Here is a 21,275-nt window from a genome sequence, read left to right on the forward strand (position 1 = left end):
TCCAGTGTTGGAACATTCACAACTTCTGGAGGCAAGCTGTTCCACTGATAAATTGTTTATAGAAGATTGCATTTCAAAGTCTGTGGGAGAGAATGTTAATATATATGAACATTGGATTTGCTGTTTTACAATGCACTCTTTAATCAAGAAGACAATTGTAGGAATAATTTATGTTTATGTAAATTTTTGAGACACATGCTGAGTACATTAAACAATTTATTGGATTCTTGACACCAAGTAGGAGATAGTATATGATTTTCGTTCTATATTTAACATTTTTATCACTTAATAACAATAACACTTGATACTGTCTAAAAACAGTGCTTAAAGCAGCAGTCCCCAACCTTTTGGCACCATGGACTAGTTTCATGGAAGACAGTTTTTCCATGGACCAGTGGTTATGCTTTTGGTTTTGCTTGCTTGCCTGCAGTTCACCTGAGCTGTTTGACTCAGTTCCTAATAGGCCATGGAGTGGTACTGGTCCATGGCCCAGAGTTTGGGGATCTCTGTCTTAAAGGATGCCATACAATGATTGCCATTCCTATTAAGTATTAATTCAAGTCTGATGATTACATATTTCCTTTGTGATTTGCTGACATTCTTATCTCTTCTCTGGGATGGTTGAATAGTGTCAGTTCTAGCCCTGAATAATTTCTACCTCCCTTGCTACTTTTCAGATAGCTCAAAGTGCTTCTATAAGAAAAGTGAGAGAAAACTTGGGTCTCGGGACATGGGGGGTATTGTCATCGTGGAATCCTATTATGATGAAGAGAGTCTGCTACATTTGGCAGGGGTACAGTTCTATCATGTAGGACAAGCATTCCAAAAGCATTTCAGTGCACTGGCCCTGGTTGGAAATGCTCAAATGACTAGTAAGACATTTTAATTTCTAGAGGCGATTTGGTCGTTATATTAAATGTTTTCTTAACAGGGTTTTAAATTTATTCTGCATCTGGGTACAATCAAAACATCACTGATGGAAACAAACAAGGATAATTGCTTCTAGAAAAATTCTGGACATTTGAATTCTACTTTACGATTGAAATGTTTATTTCAATTCTATGTAAGAAAAGTATGGAAAAAGTTATGGAGATGACATTGCTCCCACCCCACCCCCAAAATGGCAGCTAAGTTATTCTTCTGTTTTCATCATTAATATGCTAATCATATTCGGTAAGATTTCAGTATCAGTATGTTTTAGTATCAGTATGTTAATAACCCCACGTCTGAATCTCTTTTAAAAGTTCACTATTAGGTTAGGTGAGATCAATTGTATGTATCTAGTAGTAAGATCAATTGTATATGTATCTATATTTAGAAGTAAGTATAGATAGACATCCTATTAAAATTTCATCCAGGGACAAACAAGCTGTTGTTAGTTGATGGTTTAGCTAAAAAGGAACTGTTTTTGGAAACTTTCTCCACTTTTGATAGGACTTTCTTAATTATGGCAATTTGTCTGTTAAAACTCCATGCATAAACTCATTCAGTATTTCTGCTGGTAATTAAACTTTTGTTATTTTCTCTCCTTTTCATCCATTTGATGTCATTAATTGACATGGTTCTGCTTCTATTTGAAACAACTGTTGATACATTAGTTCATTCCAATTTTGATATTTATGTTGTTTTATTATTTTATTAAACGTATATGCTGCCCCTCTCACTACTAGAACAATATTTATTCCTCTGCTTTCTTTTAGTCCACTGTAATATGTCATGGGAATTCTGGCTGAAAAGGAAACTTTTAAACACTATGAAATTGCATCATTTTTCAGTTTTGCTGTTCTGTAACCAAGTCTTTTTCTTTTTTGCTTTTTTAGAATCTTATATGCAACATTGTGTTATACTGGATTCTTTTGCTCAAGGAGTTAGCCTATCAGGAATATCAGATTTCAAGGTTGAAAATAATACTTTTTGCAACATTATGGGCCATGGAATTAAAATAGGTAAGTGAACTTTAAAGGGGGGGGAAGGGAGGTTACAGAATTTGCAGAAATTTTCAGTCCAAAAAGCATTGTTTTAGAAACTCTTTTTGGTCAGGATTTCCCCAAACTCTTTGCTTTACTATTCTGTTTCCAGAGGTCTTATTTTCAAGTAGAAAATAATCATTCATATAAAAACAGAAAATGACATTTCAACCATTTTTTTAAAAAATTAGATAATTGAAAAATAGAAGCCATTAGTAAAGCAGGTTCTCAAGCTTTCATCAGGGTTCAGTCCATGTCTGTATTTTCATGCAAACAGATGTTTAAGGCATTTTTGTGAAGCACTCAGTAATGATGAAATGTAGAAGCATCACATGTTAGCAGCCTGCTAATCAAAAGGAGTACTGTGGTATCACAGATCTGTTTCAGCACAATATATCATGGAGCAGAAATCCCTCCATCAAATTGAATAACTCAATGAAAAGACACATTTGACACAGCAGGAAACCCCTGAACCCAACACTGAATGGGACAATTCTTAGTGTTTTCTTTTTCTAATTTTGTTGAGGTGAGATGAAGCTATGTTTGTGCTGTCTCCAGTGACAAACATACAAACACAGAGGGAGATTTTAAGAATGGAAATGTTTGGGGGCTTCACCCTGTACCATCTCAGTGGGGAGCACTAATATTAAGATACCTTTAAACTTCAACTTCATCCATTTATGCCCCAGCCCCTACAATGCACTTTGAATTTGATTTTATTTATTAATCAGATTTGTATGCCGCCCCTCTCCGCAGACTCAGATTTTGTTCATGTTTACACTTGCCAACTTAAAAATGTGGAGATAATGCAGAGAATACCACAAAATAATTAATGTTCCAGCTCTGTGACAGGAGAGTGCAAAATGGCATTCAGGCAACAACTATGTTGCCATAGCTTCTGTAGTAATAAGTCTCCTACTACTCACTCCATCTAAAAATAATATGTTGCTACTCCTACCCACTTTTTCTGTGCATATCAAATATAGGTGCATTTTTCAGTTTGTCAGAACATCTTACGAGTTCTGGTAATTCTCAGACTGAAGCACATAACGTTCAGTCAAGTCCTCCATTCTGGAGGGAAATACTGACTACTGATTAGCTAGATTGTCTGGCAGCTCCCTATAAAAGGGCTTGCTGTCAGACAGAGCCTTTGCTGGGTTGTAAATAGTTGCCATATAAAGAGCTGTTATTTTGTCTACTTCTGTCTACTTCTTTCATTCACCCCATTTAACAGTAATCCACTTGTGACAGGAAGCGTCTAATGCTAATGCTAATGCTAACAACAATAACAACAATAACAACAATAACACAACAACAACAACAACAACAAAAAGAGGCATAACTATGTGGCCAAGTATGTGCCACAACCACCACCTACCAGTGATAAAGAACTGGTGGGATCATAAACCTGAGAAGGTAGTTGAAAACAAGCATGCCAAAATACTTTGGGACTTTCAAATTCAAACTGACAGGGTTCTGGAATACAATACACTGGACCTCACAATTGTGGAAAAGAAAAACTTGTGGATCATTGATGTTGCCATACCAGGTGACAGTTGAATTAATGGAAAACCACAAGAAAAACTTAGCTGATATCAGGATCTTAAAAGCAAACTATAACGATTCTGGCAAAAAGCAGTACAGTTGGTCCCAGTAGTAATTGGCACTCTGGGTGCTGTGCCAAAAGACCTCAACCGGCATTTGAAAACAATAAATATGAAAAAAATCACGATCTGTCAGTTGCAAAAAGTCACCATAATTGGATCTGTGCATATCATACGAAAATACATCACACAGTCCTAGATGCTTGGGAAGTGTTTGATTTGTGACATTGTGATACAGAATCCAGCATATAAATCATATAAGTGAATTAAATCAACAGCATTCCTCTGGTCCACTAATTTTGTCACTTTCTCAAAGAATGCAATAAGATTAGTCTGACGTGATCTGTTTTTGACAAATCCATGTTGGCTTTTGGTTACTACTTGATTTGCTTCTGGTGTACATACTCCTGGTCAGTTGGAGGATGATGAAAATATTGAGGACTCTGATTCAGATAGTGTTTATGAATTAGTGTGGGGGGGGGGTTGGGTTACAGGTAGTAGAACAGGTGGGAGGCCAGCCACAGGATGGGGCTATGAGTTCAGGATCTAGCGAGGGAGAATCAGACGCTCGCTTGGTTAACCCTAAATTCAGAAGGGCCCAAAAACGTAGAGAACAGGTGTCTGGAAGAAGATATTAAGGAGAGGAATGGGTTAAATACTGTAGTGATGTATTTGGCATTTCTTTATTCATGAAATAATGCATTTAATAAGAGTTATTTGTAATTGCTAAATTTATACCAGAAACCAGAACAGCTTCCAGGTGTTCATTGATTCGTTGCTTGATTATCTTTTCCAGAATCTTCCCTGGTATTAAGGTCAGGCTGATAGGTCTGGAGTTTCCTGGATCTATTTTTTCCATTTTTTGAAGATGGGAAATACATCAGCTCTTTTCCAGTCCTCTGACAGTTCCCCGGTCCTCCAGTATCTTTGAAAGATATAGTTTAAATGGTTCTGAGATCTCTTCTGCCAGTTCCTTCAGAGCTTTGGGATCTAATCCATCTGGTCCCAGTGATTTGAACTTATCTAGGGTATGCAAGTATTGTGAGTGTTCCTCGTGCAACTCTGGTAATGATAGATTCTGAGGAGGATGAGCCAGACCCATCTTGATACTCTGGACCAGTGGTGTTGCTAACAGATGCAGAGAGTGAGAGCAAGGAAGAAATAGCCCTAAATGAACCCGAGGGATCACCAGAGGTGGCAGATATGCCAATGACAGTAGAGTCTGACTTAGAGGAGGAAGAAGATCTGGAGGCTTTGTTAAATGTTTGCTTTAGAAGGCTAAGAAAAAGACAAGAATACTTGTATGGGGAAAGGAAGTAGTCTGTAGTTTATAACTCTAGGGAATGATTGATCACTTCCTATAGGTATTTAAGGGTGGCATATGTGTAATTCAGGGTGGAATTACAACATTGGGCAATGGAGTTGGGTGATGTTTAAAGTTTTAGCCAGGTTACGTTTGCCAACTGTTATTTTCCTGCTAAAATCCTTGGAGTAAAAGTGCCCTTTGGCAGCGATGCTGGGAAGCTGTAATAGTAAGTTTGTGAAACTGGAGACTTCTTATCTCATGAAGGAATGTGCCAGTAGTTTTGATCTTTGGCAGCAGCCTAGCCGTGGAACTGTTATATCTTAATTACCCTCACTGAGAAACTGCCAAGATTATCTCACGTGCATGATTTTGGCTTGTAAAAATGAGACTTTATATATAAAAGACTGCTTTGAAAGGTCAGCACGGGGATTTCTCCTTTGCTTCCAAGCTGCATAGGCCCGGCATAGAACAACAAGTGCACTCTTACCATTTTCTTCTGCATTTTAACTTGTGATGCTGATATGTTTTTTGTGATGTTGTTTTTGATAGGTTGGACTGTTCTTTCCCTTTGTGTAAAGAGAGATGCAAAAATTGAATGAAGTAGCTCTGCTTTCCCCCTATTGCTAGTCATCTTCCTGGAACCTTCTTCCTGCAATGGACCAATTGTTTCATTGACTTTTTTCTTGTTTTTAATATATTGGAAGAAGGTTTTTTTGGTTACTGTTTACTTTTGTCACAAGCCTTTGTTCATTTTGAGCCTAGCTTTCCTCACTTCATCTTTACAGGCTCGGGCTGTTTGCTGGCATTCTGTCTTAGTTATTTCCCCTTCTTTCCACTTTTTATACTTGCCCTTTTTGTCTTTCAATTTGTCACAGAGTTCTTTATGCAGCCATGTTGGTTTCTTTTGGGACCTATTATTTTTCTTCTTCATTGGTATTGTGCGAGCCTGGGCTTTTATAATTTCACTTTTCAAAATTTCAAAATTCAAGTTTCTTGAGTTGCTTTCACCTTGAGGATTCATCCCACCAAGTTTCCATAATGGCAATTATATCATTTCTTCCCTCATTTACTTGAATTTCTAATTAATCCTGTTTATTCCTCATACTCTGTGCATTGGTGTATAGACATTTAAGTCTATTTTGATTGACCTTGTGTTACATAACCTAAGTTGTACATGACTGCCCCTACTTTCTTGCCACCTGTTCCATTAGTACACATGGTATGACACTCATTATTAAAGGTTTGCTTTGCTTGAGAGCAGGGCTGATAAACTTACAATCCCTGCTGAAATAGATTGAAATAGTAAAAAGATACTGAAGCTGTATGGGATGTGAGAGAATTTATGTTGTTATGAATCCAAGAAGGTAAAGCTCTCGCTGGAAAAAACTGTATGCCCACAGCATTGACAAGAATATCCAGTTTGGCTCTGGAAGTAAAATGACCTAGAACTAGATGGTATTTTGTGACTATACAGATCTGCAGCTGGTTCTGAAACAACACAAGTGTGTAAATCCCCAGGATTCAGAAACTAGTAGAGCTGTCTTCAAATGAAAGTCATATTCACACGTAGTCATCCTGACTATAGTATTGTGAGATGTATCTATATTTGATAAGCTTCATCTCCTCATAATGCTTTAATATCCTTAGCTGCCTTTTATTTTATGGATGGTGTATTTGGGCTGCATGACTGTTTTAATAGGGTTTTTTTTTAAAGTCTGTTTTAACATTGGATTTGTATATGATGTTTTATTGTTGTGAGCCGTTCTGAGTCCTCGGAGAGGGGCGGCATACAAATCTAATAAATTATAATTATAATTATAATAATAATTATTTTTATTTTTATTATTATTATTTAGTTTTCTTATGGATTTCATCCCAAAAGTGAATGCTTTTAAACAAAAAAACCTTATGGAAAATTTAATAACTCATATTGATAAGAAACATAACTAGACTAGAATTAGACTCCTGGTTTCTATGCCAGCATCATCATCTCTACATCAAATCAACATATCATACATTGGGTACATTCACTTTGTATGACATATCCTTCCTTCCTCCCTACCTCTTTCCCTCCCTCCCACTCTAAGCTGCTCATGAATATAGAAGCAACAAATAAAAAATTAACCAAAACAACTGCAAAATAATCACAAGATGGCAATCCAGCAATAAAGCAAACATAAACATATGGCAGTCATCAGCTTTTTGGACAAAGAGTTGATCCAGATGGCTGCATTAAATTTTTATCCACTGGTCTTTGAATTGAAAAAAAAGTATGTTGGTGTAATCCATGGTGCCCATGGCTAGTCCCTGTTTTAAAACTGGAACAGAATTGACAAAAGTTACTGTTCTTATTAACCTATTGAGAGCAAGTTAAAGAAAAGGATTAATACAGATTCTGATTTCATTTACTCTTCCATTTCCCCTGCTGATGGGAAATCAGCCATCAATCAGCCATCTATTTCCTCTGCCATCAATCATTCTCCCATGTATTTATTTATTTGGGTTTTCTTACCTCCCGATCCTAAAGATCAGTAGGTGTATGTCAGAAATATAAACATAACACTGAAAGCACAAATATCAAATTAGTGTCTTCATTAAAATCAACTGGTGCTAAGGATTCCCTGAAACAATATCAATTTAATTTGTTTATGTAATGCTGACAAATTAGAGGCTGCACTTTTTTCAATTTGAAGAGAAGATCACAAAGTAAAGGCAACTGTTAAGTATTAAGGAGTTAGCAGAGTCACTGAGCATATGCACATAGGACAAATGTGGAGGTTATAGATATCCAACTAATATTCACAAATATATGAACAGTACTTCAAATAACTAGACCGCATATACTGAATGTATAAATGTTATTTACAGTAGACAAATAGCATAGTCAGTTCCAGTCCTAATCATTTACATATTACAGTAAGCAATATTCTCAATAAATACACAATACATACACTTATTCAATATATATAACCAACTTAAAGTTTACTTACATAATACATATACATTAAACCAGCATTTAGCACAAAGAGGTTCTACAGCAGTCACACAGACAAATTAGCAGAAAATAATAAGAGATGGGGGGAAAGAGGGATGCATCTGGCTCCCTTTTGTAGCTAATTGCAGCACTAGCCCTTAAAGCAACATTGTGCTAATTCTCTTAACCAAATACGTTGTTGGCTTTAAGTTATATATTGGAAAAACCAACTAATCAAGTACACAGTACTAACAGCAACCATAGAGAAGATCCTATATGAGAAGGGCAGCTTTGGAGAAGTATAGGCAAAAGCTTAGAATGGTATGGTAGGCATAGCCATCTGTCTAGCTGTCCAACAAATACATTGCAAGAGTGGGGCAATTCATAGGAAGGAGAACCTCTGATATGCCTCTTTGTTGGTAATCCCTCTTATGAATACAAGCTAGTCACATGTCCAAAAGTAAAACAAGATCTGCACCCACCTTCCTAACCTAACCTTCCTAGGGGCCTGTAGACCCGGCTCTGCCAATTGGCATGGGGCCCCACTGGCATGCATGACATCCTGCTCCCTTCCTCCCCATCTTTTTAACTGTAAATTATTATTATTCATTTTTATTGTTCAATGTTTTATCAGTGTTTAATGTTTGTAAGCTACATAAGGGTTGCCTCCAGACAAGATGGGTAGCAAACAAATCTAATCAACCAACCAACCAATCAGCAAGCTATGAGGGCACAGGAGGTGATGATAATGAGTAAATTCCATCCTCAACTAGTGTTTCAAAAAGAGGGGCAATGTAGTGAGTGACCAAGGAGTCCGGTTCTGAACTGACAGCTGATGACACCAGAGGAAGCCAGTATGCAACCATGGAAAACACACTGTTGTGATTGGCTGATGTGCAGTAACAACATCGTAACTATTGTACTCTCACCCATTAAAGCCATAATGAAATAGCCAAAGGCTCTGTTCCTGCACCAAAGTATTTAAAAAACCCAATAAAATGCATATCTTGAAAAACATGAAATGCTGTCAATGATGGAAGAATTAGCAATGTGAGCTGGCACAAGCAGGTGATTTTTTCCTAGATTTAATCAACCCTTTGTGCAGCATATAACCGGCATTTATAAAAATACAACTACACCTGCTTAAAATACAATAACAAACAGATCTGTGTTTCTCATGAAGCCAGGCAGGACCTGAAGAGCATTTTCAAATGCATTGATTGGGTATTATGTAAAGTGATGCTTCTGCAAAAGCCAGTTGCCTGGTCTCTCCTGAAGAACAGTTCCCAGCAACCAGAGGGGAAGGAATGTTCCTGCAAGTCCCTAAATGGTCTATAAAGACATGGGATAATAAACAGCAATTAACCAGCAATTACATTGCATTTACTGGATCTAGTTTTCAGTCACCATTGCATCCAGTTTACTGGCTATGTTTTTTTATCTCTAATAAAAACTATATCTAGACAATTGGGAAATTCCTACTTTAAAACTGGAACAGCCAAAGATAACTATAAGCTGTTTCAAGTATGGGCTGGGGATAAGATGAAAGATATGGCAAAAAAAAAAAAATGTTAGCAGGGCATATTCATGCTGCGGTTAGGGGGGCAAGGGGAAAAACCCCAAGTGAAAGTGAATTTGTATAATCAAGCTTCTTGAGTAGGAACACTTTAGCCTGGAGAATAGAGAAGCCAGCTAAGCCAGCAGTATCCAGTGAATGGAAGACAGATTTGAGTTTAATTTACTATGTTCCCATTCCTATGGGATCTGTTGTTCTTCTGCTTTCAACAGTTATTAAAGATAAGCACTGCTGCTGGCTGCTTATAATGACACTTTCATAAATATATAGAATATGATGATTTTTGATACAACAGTAATGCTCCAGTACAGTGGTCCCCAACGTTTTTTCCACCAGGGACCAGTTTCAGCAAGACAATTTTTCTATGGCCCAGTGGGGGCGGAAAGGGGCGTGGTTGGGGGCGGGATTAAGCATGGGGGTGCTGGTCCTCCCCGCCCCTCTTTCCCGCCATCGTCCTGTGGCCGGCAGAACCTGCCTCCCAAGCCCTCTTGCCCAGCGGGAGCTAAGCGCTGGAGAGAGGGGGTCAGGCTGGCCCTCCTGCCTCCCCCCAGCCAAAAACGCAAAAGCGCCCCGCGGCAGAAGCCAAAAGAGGTTTGAGCCTCTCGGTCCTTCCCGCCCCTCTGTCCCATCCATCGTCCTGTGGCCGGCAGAACCTGCCTCCCGAGGCCTCTTGCCCGGCGGGAGGCGAAGCGCTGGAGGGAGGGGGTGGCGGCATGAGGGCCAGCAGCTGCTGACTCCACGGACCGGTGCAACATGCCCCGCGGCCCGGTACTGGTCCGCGGCCCGGTGGTTGGGGACCCCTGCTCCAGTAGATGAAAATCGTCTAAACAATTTTTTGATCAAGGCAAAAATGTTTGCACACTATATAACCAGATCTAGGCCAGCAGCAATTATTAAGTGAAGAGCAGCACACACCAAGCAACAGAACAAAGCCTTATTAAAGGATGCCAAACAGGGTCTTGATATTTGTAAATGCACCTTAAAGCTCATCCTTAACAAAACATGTACAATATACTTTAGCATAAGCTAAATCAATTAACCAGATCAACACCATGTTAGTAGTCTTTACATTTATACAGCCTCAGCAACCTTAGGAACACCTGTGTGTAAAGCACAGTAGTACATGTACAAACAAACACACACACACACACACACACACACACCTCTTTGCTTTACCAGAATGCAGAATAAAGTATTCTGTGTATTGGGACAAGTCTTCAGTTTGATCTCTAACTACAACTCACCCACGTTTACTTTCACTTCTGGATCTGGATAGATCAACTGTAGATAATCTAAGGGTAAAGTGTTTGGGGTTTGGGGATGACACTATGGAATCCGGTAATGAGTTCCATGCTTCGACAACTCGGTTACTGAAGTCATATTTTTTACAGTCAAGTTTGGAGCGCTTAATATTAAGTTTAAATCTGTTGTGTGCTTTTGTGTTGTTGCGGTTGAAGCTGAAGTAGTTATCTGCTGCTGTCTTCAGAACAGTCAATTTTTCCGTCACTTCATTAAGTCTTATTCAGTGGCAGCTGTGCCCATGAATAATAGGGGGTGTGCAAAAAAAAGATAGATAGGTAGGTAGACAGGCAGGCAGGCAGGCAGGCAGGCGGACTGACTGCTATGCAATAATTTATTATTTATTAATTTGCAATTATATTTTAGGAGCATGGAGTGGCAATAATAAAATAAGACACAATACAATTATTGGACTAATGGGAGCTGATGGCCTTTCCAATACTGAAGTTCTATTCCCAGCAGGACTATATATCCAGTCTCCTGATAATTTGATAGAGGTAAGATATAAAGACAATACTATTGTACAGTGAGAAAGCAAAAAACTAGCCACATTATGATACTTTTTCTTGAAGCTTTCTCACCCCAACAGTTAGGTTGGTAGATGAAATTAATGCTTGTTCTGCTATTTTTTGCATTTCTTTCTATTTTCTATTTCTATTTCAGTTCAGTTCTGAACTGAAGAAGCTTCTTGGATGAGAAGTGAAACATTTTCAAGGAAAAGAAACTAAGAAAGCCCAGTTGCCTCTGGGAAAGCACCGTTGGGTTTCTCTATGAAACCTGCTCTTTAGAAGGCCAAATCCTGAAGATGAAACTTAAATACTTTGGCCACCTAATAAGGAAGGGCTTACTGGATTCCCAGCCTAATGCTGGGAAAGATTGTGTGCAAAAGAAGAAGGGGATGACAGAGAATGAGGTGGCTGGATGGAGTCACCGAAGCAGTAGGTGTGAGTTTAAAATGACTCCAGTGGATGGTAGAGAACAGGAAGGCCTGGAGGAACATTGTCCATGGGATTGTGATGGGTCGGACACAACTTTGCAACTAACAACAATGAACCTTGAATAAATAGTGTGCAAAAGGGGCTACAATGAAATCCATGACATAAAGTTCCTAAAGAATGTATTTCCACATAAAATGTCCTACTTGCCTAAAAGTACTGCTGTCAAGCTACTATTCTTCTGCAGAAATATACAGATTTTCCTATCCTCCCTGGGTTAAAAATAATTTCTGGACTGAATCACTGGCATTCTAGGTAAATATCGAGTGACATAATCTGAGTTGACAATGGAAGCTCCACATTAACTGTGCTATGGGCGGTATGATATGTAAAGCTATATTTCTGTAACAAGGTGCCTAGACTTTTGCTCTAGGCATTACCCTTTATCTCTTTGTTTTGCCACCCAAAGAAAAATGTCATATACCACGACAGTGAGAAAACTAGATAGGTCACAAGTCTGGAAATAGGATCTGGGGCCTTTCTTTCTCAGGCTACAGATTCTACTGATTCTCTTTGATCTAGGTCACAACTAGTCATTCATCCAGTAACCTCTGGCAAGTGAGTTGGTGGTTATGCTTTCAATACCTTTGGGGACATAAGCATTTGTGGCAAGCATTTAAAAATGACACCAATGAATATCTTTTGGCCACTGCACATCTTGATCAGGTTTCCATTGTGATATTTTTTTTTTTAGTGCTGAATGTCTTAGCAATATTCCCAGTTAATTGCCTTCTCTCTTAGTCTCCTAATTTTGAATCTTGATTTGGTAATGAAATAGTTTTATTTCAAATAGATAACACGGGTGGAGAGGGGGAGCATGCTGCTAGCAATGAAATGTTGTAAACTGATAGATGCTCACCTAATTGTGGGGTTGTTATGTATTTTAATTATTTCTGTATTTTGATTTTTCTTATTGCTTTTCTTATGGTATGTCTAGAGCAGAATTCATTTGGTTTGTATTTTAAGATGAACTGACCTTAACTGACCTTTGGGAAGGCCATAAAGACCTGGTGGGCCTGGGGCTGTTGATCAAATGATACATCATCTAAATCCAGCCACAAAAGATATGCATGATTTTATTAATGGGTTTTTAATTGTTTTTCTTTAAACTGTTCTTTTTTTAGATGTTACTTCCTTGTTGTAAGCTTTCGGGAGTTGGGCAGCATATAAATTAAATTAATAAATACATAATAAATAATTCTCATTCCTGATCTATAATGTGAATCAGAACTCAATTATTATCTCCACTCTCAAAAAAACAAAAAAACAACCCTATACAAAAGAATGTATAGTAAGAAAAATAGTAGTAATGATTAAGAGATTAGGGAAATTCTATGTTCAAGTTCTCATCTGGCCATAATTCTGACTGAATTAGTTGGGACCATCCATAGCCAATCTAACTTATGTATATCACAGGGTAGTTCTGGTGCTAAAAAGTGAGGGAACAAAGTTACTTTGAGTCCCTGAAGAAAATAGAAGTTGCTACAATAGAGGAAGTCCAGATTATGAAAAATAAAGAATTGTAGAAACAAAATGGGTTTTTAAAAATTATTTAAATCATGATGAAAAAGAACTGAATCTGAAATCCAGGATTTGATGTCATTATTTGGAATAGCGGGGTGGGGGAGAGGTATGTTTGTATGTGTCTTTTCAACTTTCAGAGAGACCTATTGAGAGACCATGTATTTCAACAATAATTTGATGTCCAAATGTTGTTAGTTAAATCTTTTTGGTGTTCTTGGTGTTTTACAACTTTTGTTGGGTTGGTTCAGATGTCCTAATAACTCCTATTTCCTCTGCAGAGTAACATGGTGTGTGGCAGTGGACAAGGTTACTTTTTTCACCTTCCTTCTTCAGGATTAGGAAAACCAGTGATATCCTTCAGTAATAATGTAGCACTTTCCTGCTCTAGGTATTCCACCCTCTTTCTGTCTATTTTATTTTGTCATCTCACACATGCTGTCAGATATACAGCATACACATACACAGAAAATCTGTGTAATTAATTGGGGTAAATGTGTTTAATGCTTTCTCTAATGTTTAATAGGGTATTCCTCTAGCAGAATGAAAACATATTGATATGCTATGGTTCATTTCTTATAGACTATGTAAACAATTCATTTCATTTTCAGTTACATATAATCTTCTATTCTAAACCATTCCTTCATATTATCATCTCTTATGTTTTACTCATTGGAGAGATGTGGCATCAATACATAATATTCCTCATGTTGCTACAGTCTGATCCTTTGGAGGGTGTGTGTGCAAAATATTACATTTGCAATGTAAAGATTGGCACAGAGTCCCTGCCATCCTTCATGAAATTATTTCAGTTCATTAACAAATGTCATGCATAATTGCTATAAATTATTATTTATTTTTCTCCTAATCTATATTAATTTGATTATCCATATTTCAGTTTGGTAGTGTGGTTAAGAGCCCAAGCTAGAAACCAGGAAACTGTGAACCCTAGTCACACCTTAGGCTTGAAGTCAGTCAGTCACCTTCTCTCAGCTTTAGGAAGGAGGCAATGGTAAACCACTTCTGAAAATCCTTGCCAAGAAAACTTTAGGGACTCATTCAGGCAGCTATTGGGGATCCAAAACTCTCTCTCTCAAACACACACTCTCTCTCTCTCTCTCACACACACACACACACAGAGAGAGAGAGAGAGAGAGCGAGAGAGAGAGAGAGAGAGCGAGAGAGAGAGAGAGAGAGAGCTATTCTTGCATAAATTCTAAGTATGAACAGATTGATAACAGAAGCTGTAATAACCTGTATAAGGGAATCATTGTAATTTTGGAGTGTCCTGGGTAGACCAGGATTTTAAGTCTTCTTGAGGCAGAATGTGTTTAGTGGTTAGAAGTGGATTGCAAGTTATTGCATTTCTTGTGTTAATTAAATATGCATTTTCAACAACTTTCTAAATATATACCACAAATGTAATTATTTGTTATATCTCACCTTTCCTCCAGAGTTCAAGGTGGTATACACAGTGCTATTCCCCTCCACTTCCACTATTCTTAATTCAACACCTTAAGCACTAGCTGAAATGCTTGTTTTTAAAATCAAGCTTACTATTCAGTTTCTTGCTCTCCCCTTTTCTTGAAGTATTTTGAAATTTGCGTATTCTAGAAATGAGCATTTTCCCCCCTGCCCTAATATGTTGGATGCTCTATATGATCAAATGCTGTTGATTAACTATCTACTCTGAAAGTACTTTCACTAAAGAAAGTCAGAGCCACCCGATTGTGCCTTTTCTGGTTATTGCTTATTCAATTTCATCAGCTGCCCCTTCCAAATACACACAATGATTTCATTTGTTGTGCTCAATGAGTGCTGGTGTGGTTTAGTGTTTAAAATATTGATTTAGGAGCAGCCCCCGCCCCCAGATTCTAGTCTACCTTCAACTATGGAAGCACTCTCAGCCCACCTGAACTTACAAGGTTGTTGTGGTGAAAAAATGGGAAGAGCAAGCACTGTGTCTAATACAGTGTTTCTCAACCTTGGCCGCTGGAAGATGTGTGGACTTCAACTCCCAGAATTCCCCAGCCAGCTGGCTGGGGAATTCTGGGAGTTGAAGTCCACACATCTTCCAGCGGCCAAGGTTGAGAAACACTGGTCTAATATCTTAAGCTCTTCTACAAATGATGGGATAGAAATCAAATAAATCAAATAAAGAGTGTATACAGTTAAAACAAGTGTGGCATCTGATAGAAATTTGCCTAGATTATTTTTGTTGTTTATGAAATCATCATTTACTTTGCTATAAATAGGTATGGACTCCTAATACATCCAGCATATCACCCTCAAAAGAGAAACAATACAGAACCTGTTATATTCCAAAATTTTACTGCTTGGCAGTGCAAAGGTGGAGTGAAGGTACCATGCATTCTTTCTTCCTAGAAACAACAGAAAAATATAAAAAGAAAGGTAGAAAGAAGAGAAAATTGTAACATTTTATACTAGCAGCATCGTAATGCTATATTTTAAATAATGCTGGAAGTTATTTTTATGATATTAAAGGTGTGGAAATAATTCCTTTTTGTGTTCGTTTTCTATATCCTGGAGCATATTATGATGCTTAGAGAGAGAACATACTAATACTGATAGTAAATGTCTTTGCAGTAAAACTTGTGAAATATCAGTCTTTAATTTTTGTCATCTGCTAACATGCAAAACTAAAACAATCATTTTTAGATGATTTCTTAAAAATTCAGTTTATTTTATGAAGCAGGAACACAGGTTTGTCTCTTGATTTATTATTTTCTTTTAAACTCATGACAGACTTTGTAGTTAGCATTATGCTATCTACCCTGAAAGCACTTTCAATAAAACAATGCTAATATATTATGTTAAAATATTATTCCATCAGATTATTAGCAGCAGCAACGTTCAGCTTTGGAACTTTCACATCTCTTCCTGTAAAGATTTTGGTATCAACATTTTGGAAAGTCTTGGAAACACTTCTATTGTTAACAGTGTACTAATTGGCCACTTCTATGAAAAGGTAAGAGGTTACAATTTTTTCAAATAATCACAGTTAAAAAACCAAGAACACAGAATTAAAACCAAAGCATTTCTGGGTACTAATTCAGAAACTGAATTTCCTTTCATAAACCAGCCTCACAGAGCTATGATTTGAGAGAGTCTTAGTAAACTTGAAATATAGATCATATTAATTTCAAATCTATTCTTGAAAAGGAAAAGGAATAGAAAATCTATTTATGTGTTAAAAGAAGTATACTCTCTTAAATTACCATTTTTTGTCTCCTAACATCAATAAATTCTAAATTGTCCATCAAGCTAAAAAAAAACTTTGGGTAATTTATCTTGAATAATTTTAACATTTTATTGTGAAGTTCTGTTCATTTATTCCCACTCAAATTTTCATTAAGAGAAATCTTATTATTCTCTCTATAAGTCATTTATAGGATACAACTTCATTTTATTTATTTATATTCCACTTTGATAATTTTTATATATTTACAGAATCCTCATTTGTGGCATAAATTCCCAATATAATAGTCCCATGTAAATTAACCTCTACCCCAAAAATCCTATAAAATTGAGGATTTTATATGTCAAAAATATTTTTGTTGTTGTTCTTTGTTCCAACTAAAGTAATTTTTTCACCCAAGGTTTTCTAAACCAAAAATGTGTATCCTTTTTTCTAAAGTGAGTTGTTGTTGTTTTTTTGCAAATAATGATTTTTAATAGAATAGAATTTTATTGGCCAAGTATGATTGGACACACAAGGAATTCATCTTGGTGCATATGCTCTCAGTGTACCTAAAAGAAAAGATATGTTCATCAAGACTCATAAGGTACAAAACTTAATGATAGTCTTATAAGCAATCAAATCATATTAGGAGCCAGTCAATATAAATTGTAAGGATACAAGCAACAAAGTTACAGACATACAGTTATTTGTTGGAGGAGATATGTGATGGGAACGATGAGAAAATTAATAGTATTAAAAATTCATTAAAAAGAATTTGTTTTATCTATATTCTATCTTAAAATTTTGTAATTTATGATAAAACCAAAAGTTTAGAACAGTCTAAACCTGTAGACTTCTTCCTCACAAAATGGTTCAAAACTTTCCTTGAAACATTACTTGTTGCAGATCTTGACTTTATTCTATAAACTTTATCTATTTCCGCCTCAATATCCTTCCCTTCATAATTTAAAAAGTTTCCCAAAAGCTTTATAATCTTCTCTTCATCAGAAATCTCTGGAATAGTTTTGAATCTCAAACTGAATTCTTCCTTTTTTAATTCCAATAAAGCCAAATTGGAATCTCTATACAGTGATCCCTCGATTTTCGCGATCTCGATCTTCGCGAAACGCTACACCACGATTTTTCAGAAAATATTAATTAAAAAATACTCCACGGTTTTTTTGCTATACCACGATTTTTCCCACCCGATGACGTCATCCGTCATCACCAAGAGTCACTTCTCTGTCTCTTTCTCTTTCTTTCCTGTCATTCTCTGCTTCAATCATTTTCTCATTTCTCTTTTTTTCTCCCCTTTTTTCTATCATTTCTCTCTCTCTTTCTTCCTCTCTCACACTCTCTTCCTCCCTCTCTCATCTCTTTCTTTCCTTCTCTCTCTTTCCTTCTCTCTCCCCCCCTTCACTTGCCCACGAGAAGAAAAAAAGCAACCTCTGCCGGGCAGCTCCCCTTGTGCCCCCGCTTTGTGCCTGCCTCTTTTGGGAATTTTTTTTCTTTTCTTTTTTTGCCTTTGGTCTCCCATTAAGCCTGCCGCTTGGCCGCCGCCGAGGAGAAGCGCGGGGAGGGCGAGAGAGGGAGATCATGGCATGCGAGGTCCCTGCAGAGCAGAGGGGGTGGCTGAGGCGGCAGAGGCGTAGCGGCGGCGGCGGCAGGTGAGCTTGGAGCCTTGCTTCGCCTCCTTCGCAGCAATACAAACAAAGGGGTCAGACGCAGCCTCGGCGAGCCGAAGGTTTCCGCGGCTCTGACCCAGAGCAGGAAGGGTTGGTGGGGGCGGCGAATCCACCTCCCCAGCCACCGGCTCCACCATCTGCGCATGCGCGGCCATTGAAAAAAGGGTGCGCATGCGCAGATGGTGTTTTTACTTCCGCACCACTATATCGCAAAAAATCGATTATCGCGAGAGGTCTTGGAACATAACCCTCGCGATAATCGAGGGATCACTGTACTGTATACTCTTTCCAATTCTCTCTCTGTAACTTTTGCCTTAATTACCAGAATTTCCATTTGATCATTAATTTGATTTATATTTCAGGACATTTGCTTTATAAAGCTTTCCATCTTTCTTACTTTTTATTTCAACTCCTTTTTCATCTTTACAAAACTTTTATCCATTCTTTTTTCAAAGTCTGTCAACTTAGTATCAAGAGATTCTAAATTGCTGAAATCAGAGATCACCAACCTTTGTGGCTTGGATGTCCATGCACAAGTGCAAGACACATACAGTCATTTGTGGGAGGAGATGTATGATGGGAAAAATGAGAACATTACTAGTATTAAAATTCATTAAGTTGAGTTTATTTATTTATTTATTAGATTTCTATGCTGCCTTTCCCAGACGACTCAGTTGTCTGAGAACTGCTCCTTGGCATGCAAGCACACAAGGGCCCAGCAGCCTATTACTTGTGCAGGTTGAGTTGTGTGCATGCATGGCCAGCCACTCGTGCTGCTCACTTCTTAATAGGCTATGGCCCTGGGACTGGGGACCTCTGACTGAAATGTTTTCTGAAGCAAATCTTATGTTCCTTTCTCTACAGACTGTTCTCTACAGACTGTCCTTTCTCTACAGACTGTTCTTCTCACCATGCATGCCACCTTTCAAGTTCTTGCCACTATGTTGTAAACCTAAATTGAAAAATATCTCCAACAAGAGAAAAGTGAAAAAATTATCCCTTCTTTTCACTTTTTTCTTTTCTTTTTTTTTCTTTTGCTGTATATGTAATGTAATTGCAGTCAAACTTTGTATCTGCATCTCCATAGTAATAGTTAGGCAAATAATATTACTGTTATCTGTTTTTATAAAATTCACCAATTGTCTGCAGTTTTTAATAAGCAAAAATCATTCCAAAAATCATTGTATGCCGCCCCAAGTCTGTGGAGAGGGGCCGCATACAAATCTAAATAATAAATAATAAAAAAATTAATTCCTGCAGAGATTGATTTCACTGGTCTAAGTTAATTATAGTTCATTCCAATGTCCTTTTGCTGAAAAATAATCTTTTAAAACAAGAGTCTCTTTTGTCCATTTAAAATTTCTTAAATCGTCTCTTTGATAAGATTTTAGCCAGATATTCTGTATTTGAAGCATTTTAAACTTTCTTTATAATAATATAATGCAGAAAAGAAATGAATCTTATCCTGCTGCAAAGAAACCCTCTCTTAATCAGTAAAATAGGTAAATCCAAAAATAAATAAGAAATGAGGTCCACTGGGTTTGTACCAAAGATACCTTTTCAAAAAGAGTGCTAATGGCCAGATGACTGTGATGAATATAAATCCTTCATTCTTCAGCAATCAGAATTGAAGAACCTCCTTGGATGAAAAACAAAACATCTTCAAAGAAAAAGAAAGTCTAATTGGGTTTTGGGGGGGAAAACACACTTTTGGGACAACCATAACCTGGATTTCTGAGAATCTCCATAATCTTTTGGATAATAGAGACTGGATCTATGGATAGAGGTTTTTCTGCGGACCAGATGATATGTAGTTTCCCATGCTGTCTGCATACAATGGATGGGTCTTCGCTTGTTTGCATGGCCTGGTTTCTCATATGCTGCAGACTGGGGCAATCCATGGACTGGGGTTGGGGAATCTCTGATATAGCTACATTGTGAGCATAGATGGCATTACAACTTGCAACAAAACTGTAAAAATGTCTGTTCCTTTCATTTACTTATGAGAAGCAGCTGCCCAAAAAACAAGTGAGCTATTATGCAATCTCTCTTATTTGGAGAAATTTCGGTATCCAGTAATGGGCTCTATCTTTGAGTAGCTGTTTCCAATCCTTTGGGGACATCTAGTTCGTCATAGCCTCAGCGGAAGCTCTAATTTAAAGGAAATTAAAAAACAACAACTTGTATTTCATCAAAATAATGAAAAACAGGACACTTTTTTTTGCATAATGTTACTCTTACCACCTCCATTTGTCACCCCATCTTCCATTTTTATTGAATTATGCTGCCTTGGCAATGATATGGTAAAAATAGCCCACAATATGAAAATCTAGAGGCAAGCATATTTCTCTTGGAATTGTAAGATTCCACATGCCAAGATTTCTTCAAACTAATTTTCTATATATTTCAGGAATTTCACCATGCCAAAATATATCTCACAACAAGGGAGGTAAGATTGTTTTGCATAAGTGAAGGTTGGGAAAGTGGAACTTAAAATGAGTCTAATGGATGTCAAAATTGAATCTTAGAAACATAGAAACATAGAAGTCTGACGGCAGAAAAAGACCTCATGGTCCATCTAGTCTGCCCTTATACTATTTTCTGTATTTTATCTTAGGATGGATATATGTTTATCCCAGGCATGTTTAAATTCAGTTACTGTGGATTTATCTACCACATCTGCTGGAAGTTTGTTCTAAGGATCTACTACTCTTTCAGTAAAATAATATTTTCTCATGTTGCTTTTGATCTTTCCCCCAACTAACTTCAGATTGTGTCCCCTTGTTCTTGTGTTCACTTTCCTATTAAAAACACTTCCCTCCTGGACCTTATTTAACCCTTTAATATATTTAAATGTTTCGATCATGTCCCCCCTTTTCCTTCTGTCCTCCAGACTATACAGATTGAGTTCATTAAGTCTTTCCTGATACGTTTTATGCTTAAGACCTTCCACCATTCTTGTAGCCCGTCTTTGGACCCGTTCAATTTTGTCAATATCTTTTTGTAGGTGAGGTCTCCAGAACTGAACACAGTATTCCAAATGTGGTCTCACCATCATTCTATATAGTGGGATCATAATCTCCCTCTTCCTGCTTGTTATACCTCTAGCTATGCAGCCAAGCATCCTACTTGCTTTCCCTACCGCC

At 37.4% G+C, this 21,275-nt stretch overlaps 1 protein-coding gene across 8 annotated transcripts in view; it reads left to right on the forward strand.

Moving 5' to 3' along the window:
* PKHD1 (PKHD1 ciliary IPT domain containing fibrocystin/polyductin) overlaps window positions 1-21,275 on the forward strand; it is a 359,271-nt gene that overhangs the window by 164,322 nt on the left and 173,674 nt on the right. For 5 of the 8 annotated variants that reach the window (XR_011557350.1, XM_070732513.1, XM_070732506.1 and 2 more), the window contains 7 exons: window positions 678-872; window positions 1,821-1,946; window positions 11,093-11,223; window positions 13,524-13,633; window positions 15,498-15,603; window positions 16,097-16,231; window positions 20,540-20,578. Coding sequence is in view for 7 of the 8 variants with exons in the window: in XM_070732513.1 (XP_070588614.1) it covers window positions 678-872; window positions 1,821-1,946; window positions 11,093-11,223; window positions 13,524-13,633; window positions 15,498-15,603; window positions 16,097-16,231; window positions 20,540-20,578 (842 nt within the window). In the remaining variant the exon portion in view is untranslated. The remainder of the gene's footprint in view (window positions 1-677; window positions 873-1,820; window positions 1,947-11,092; window positions 11,224-13,523; window positions 13,634-15,497; window positions 15,604-16,096; window positions 16,232-20,539; window positions 20,579-21,275) is intronic. The other 3 variants (XM_070732507.1, XM_070732510.1, XM_070732511.1) reach the window with 2 other exon arrangements.

The sequence above is a fragment of the Erythrolamprus reginae genome, chromosome 1 (genome assembly GCF_031021105.1).
Source record: "Erythrolamprus reginae isolate rEryReg1 chromosome 1, rEryReg1.hap1, whole genome shotgun sequence".
NCBI lineage: Eukaryota > Metazoa > Chordata > Lepidosauria > Squamata > Dipsadidae > Erythrolamprus > Erythrolamprus reginae.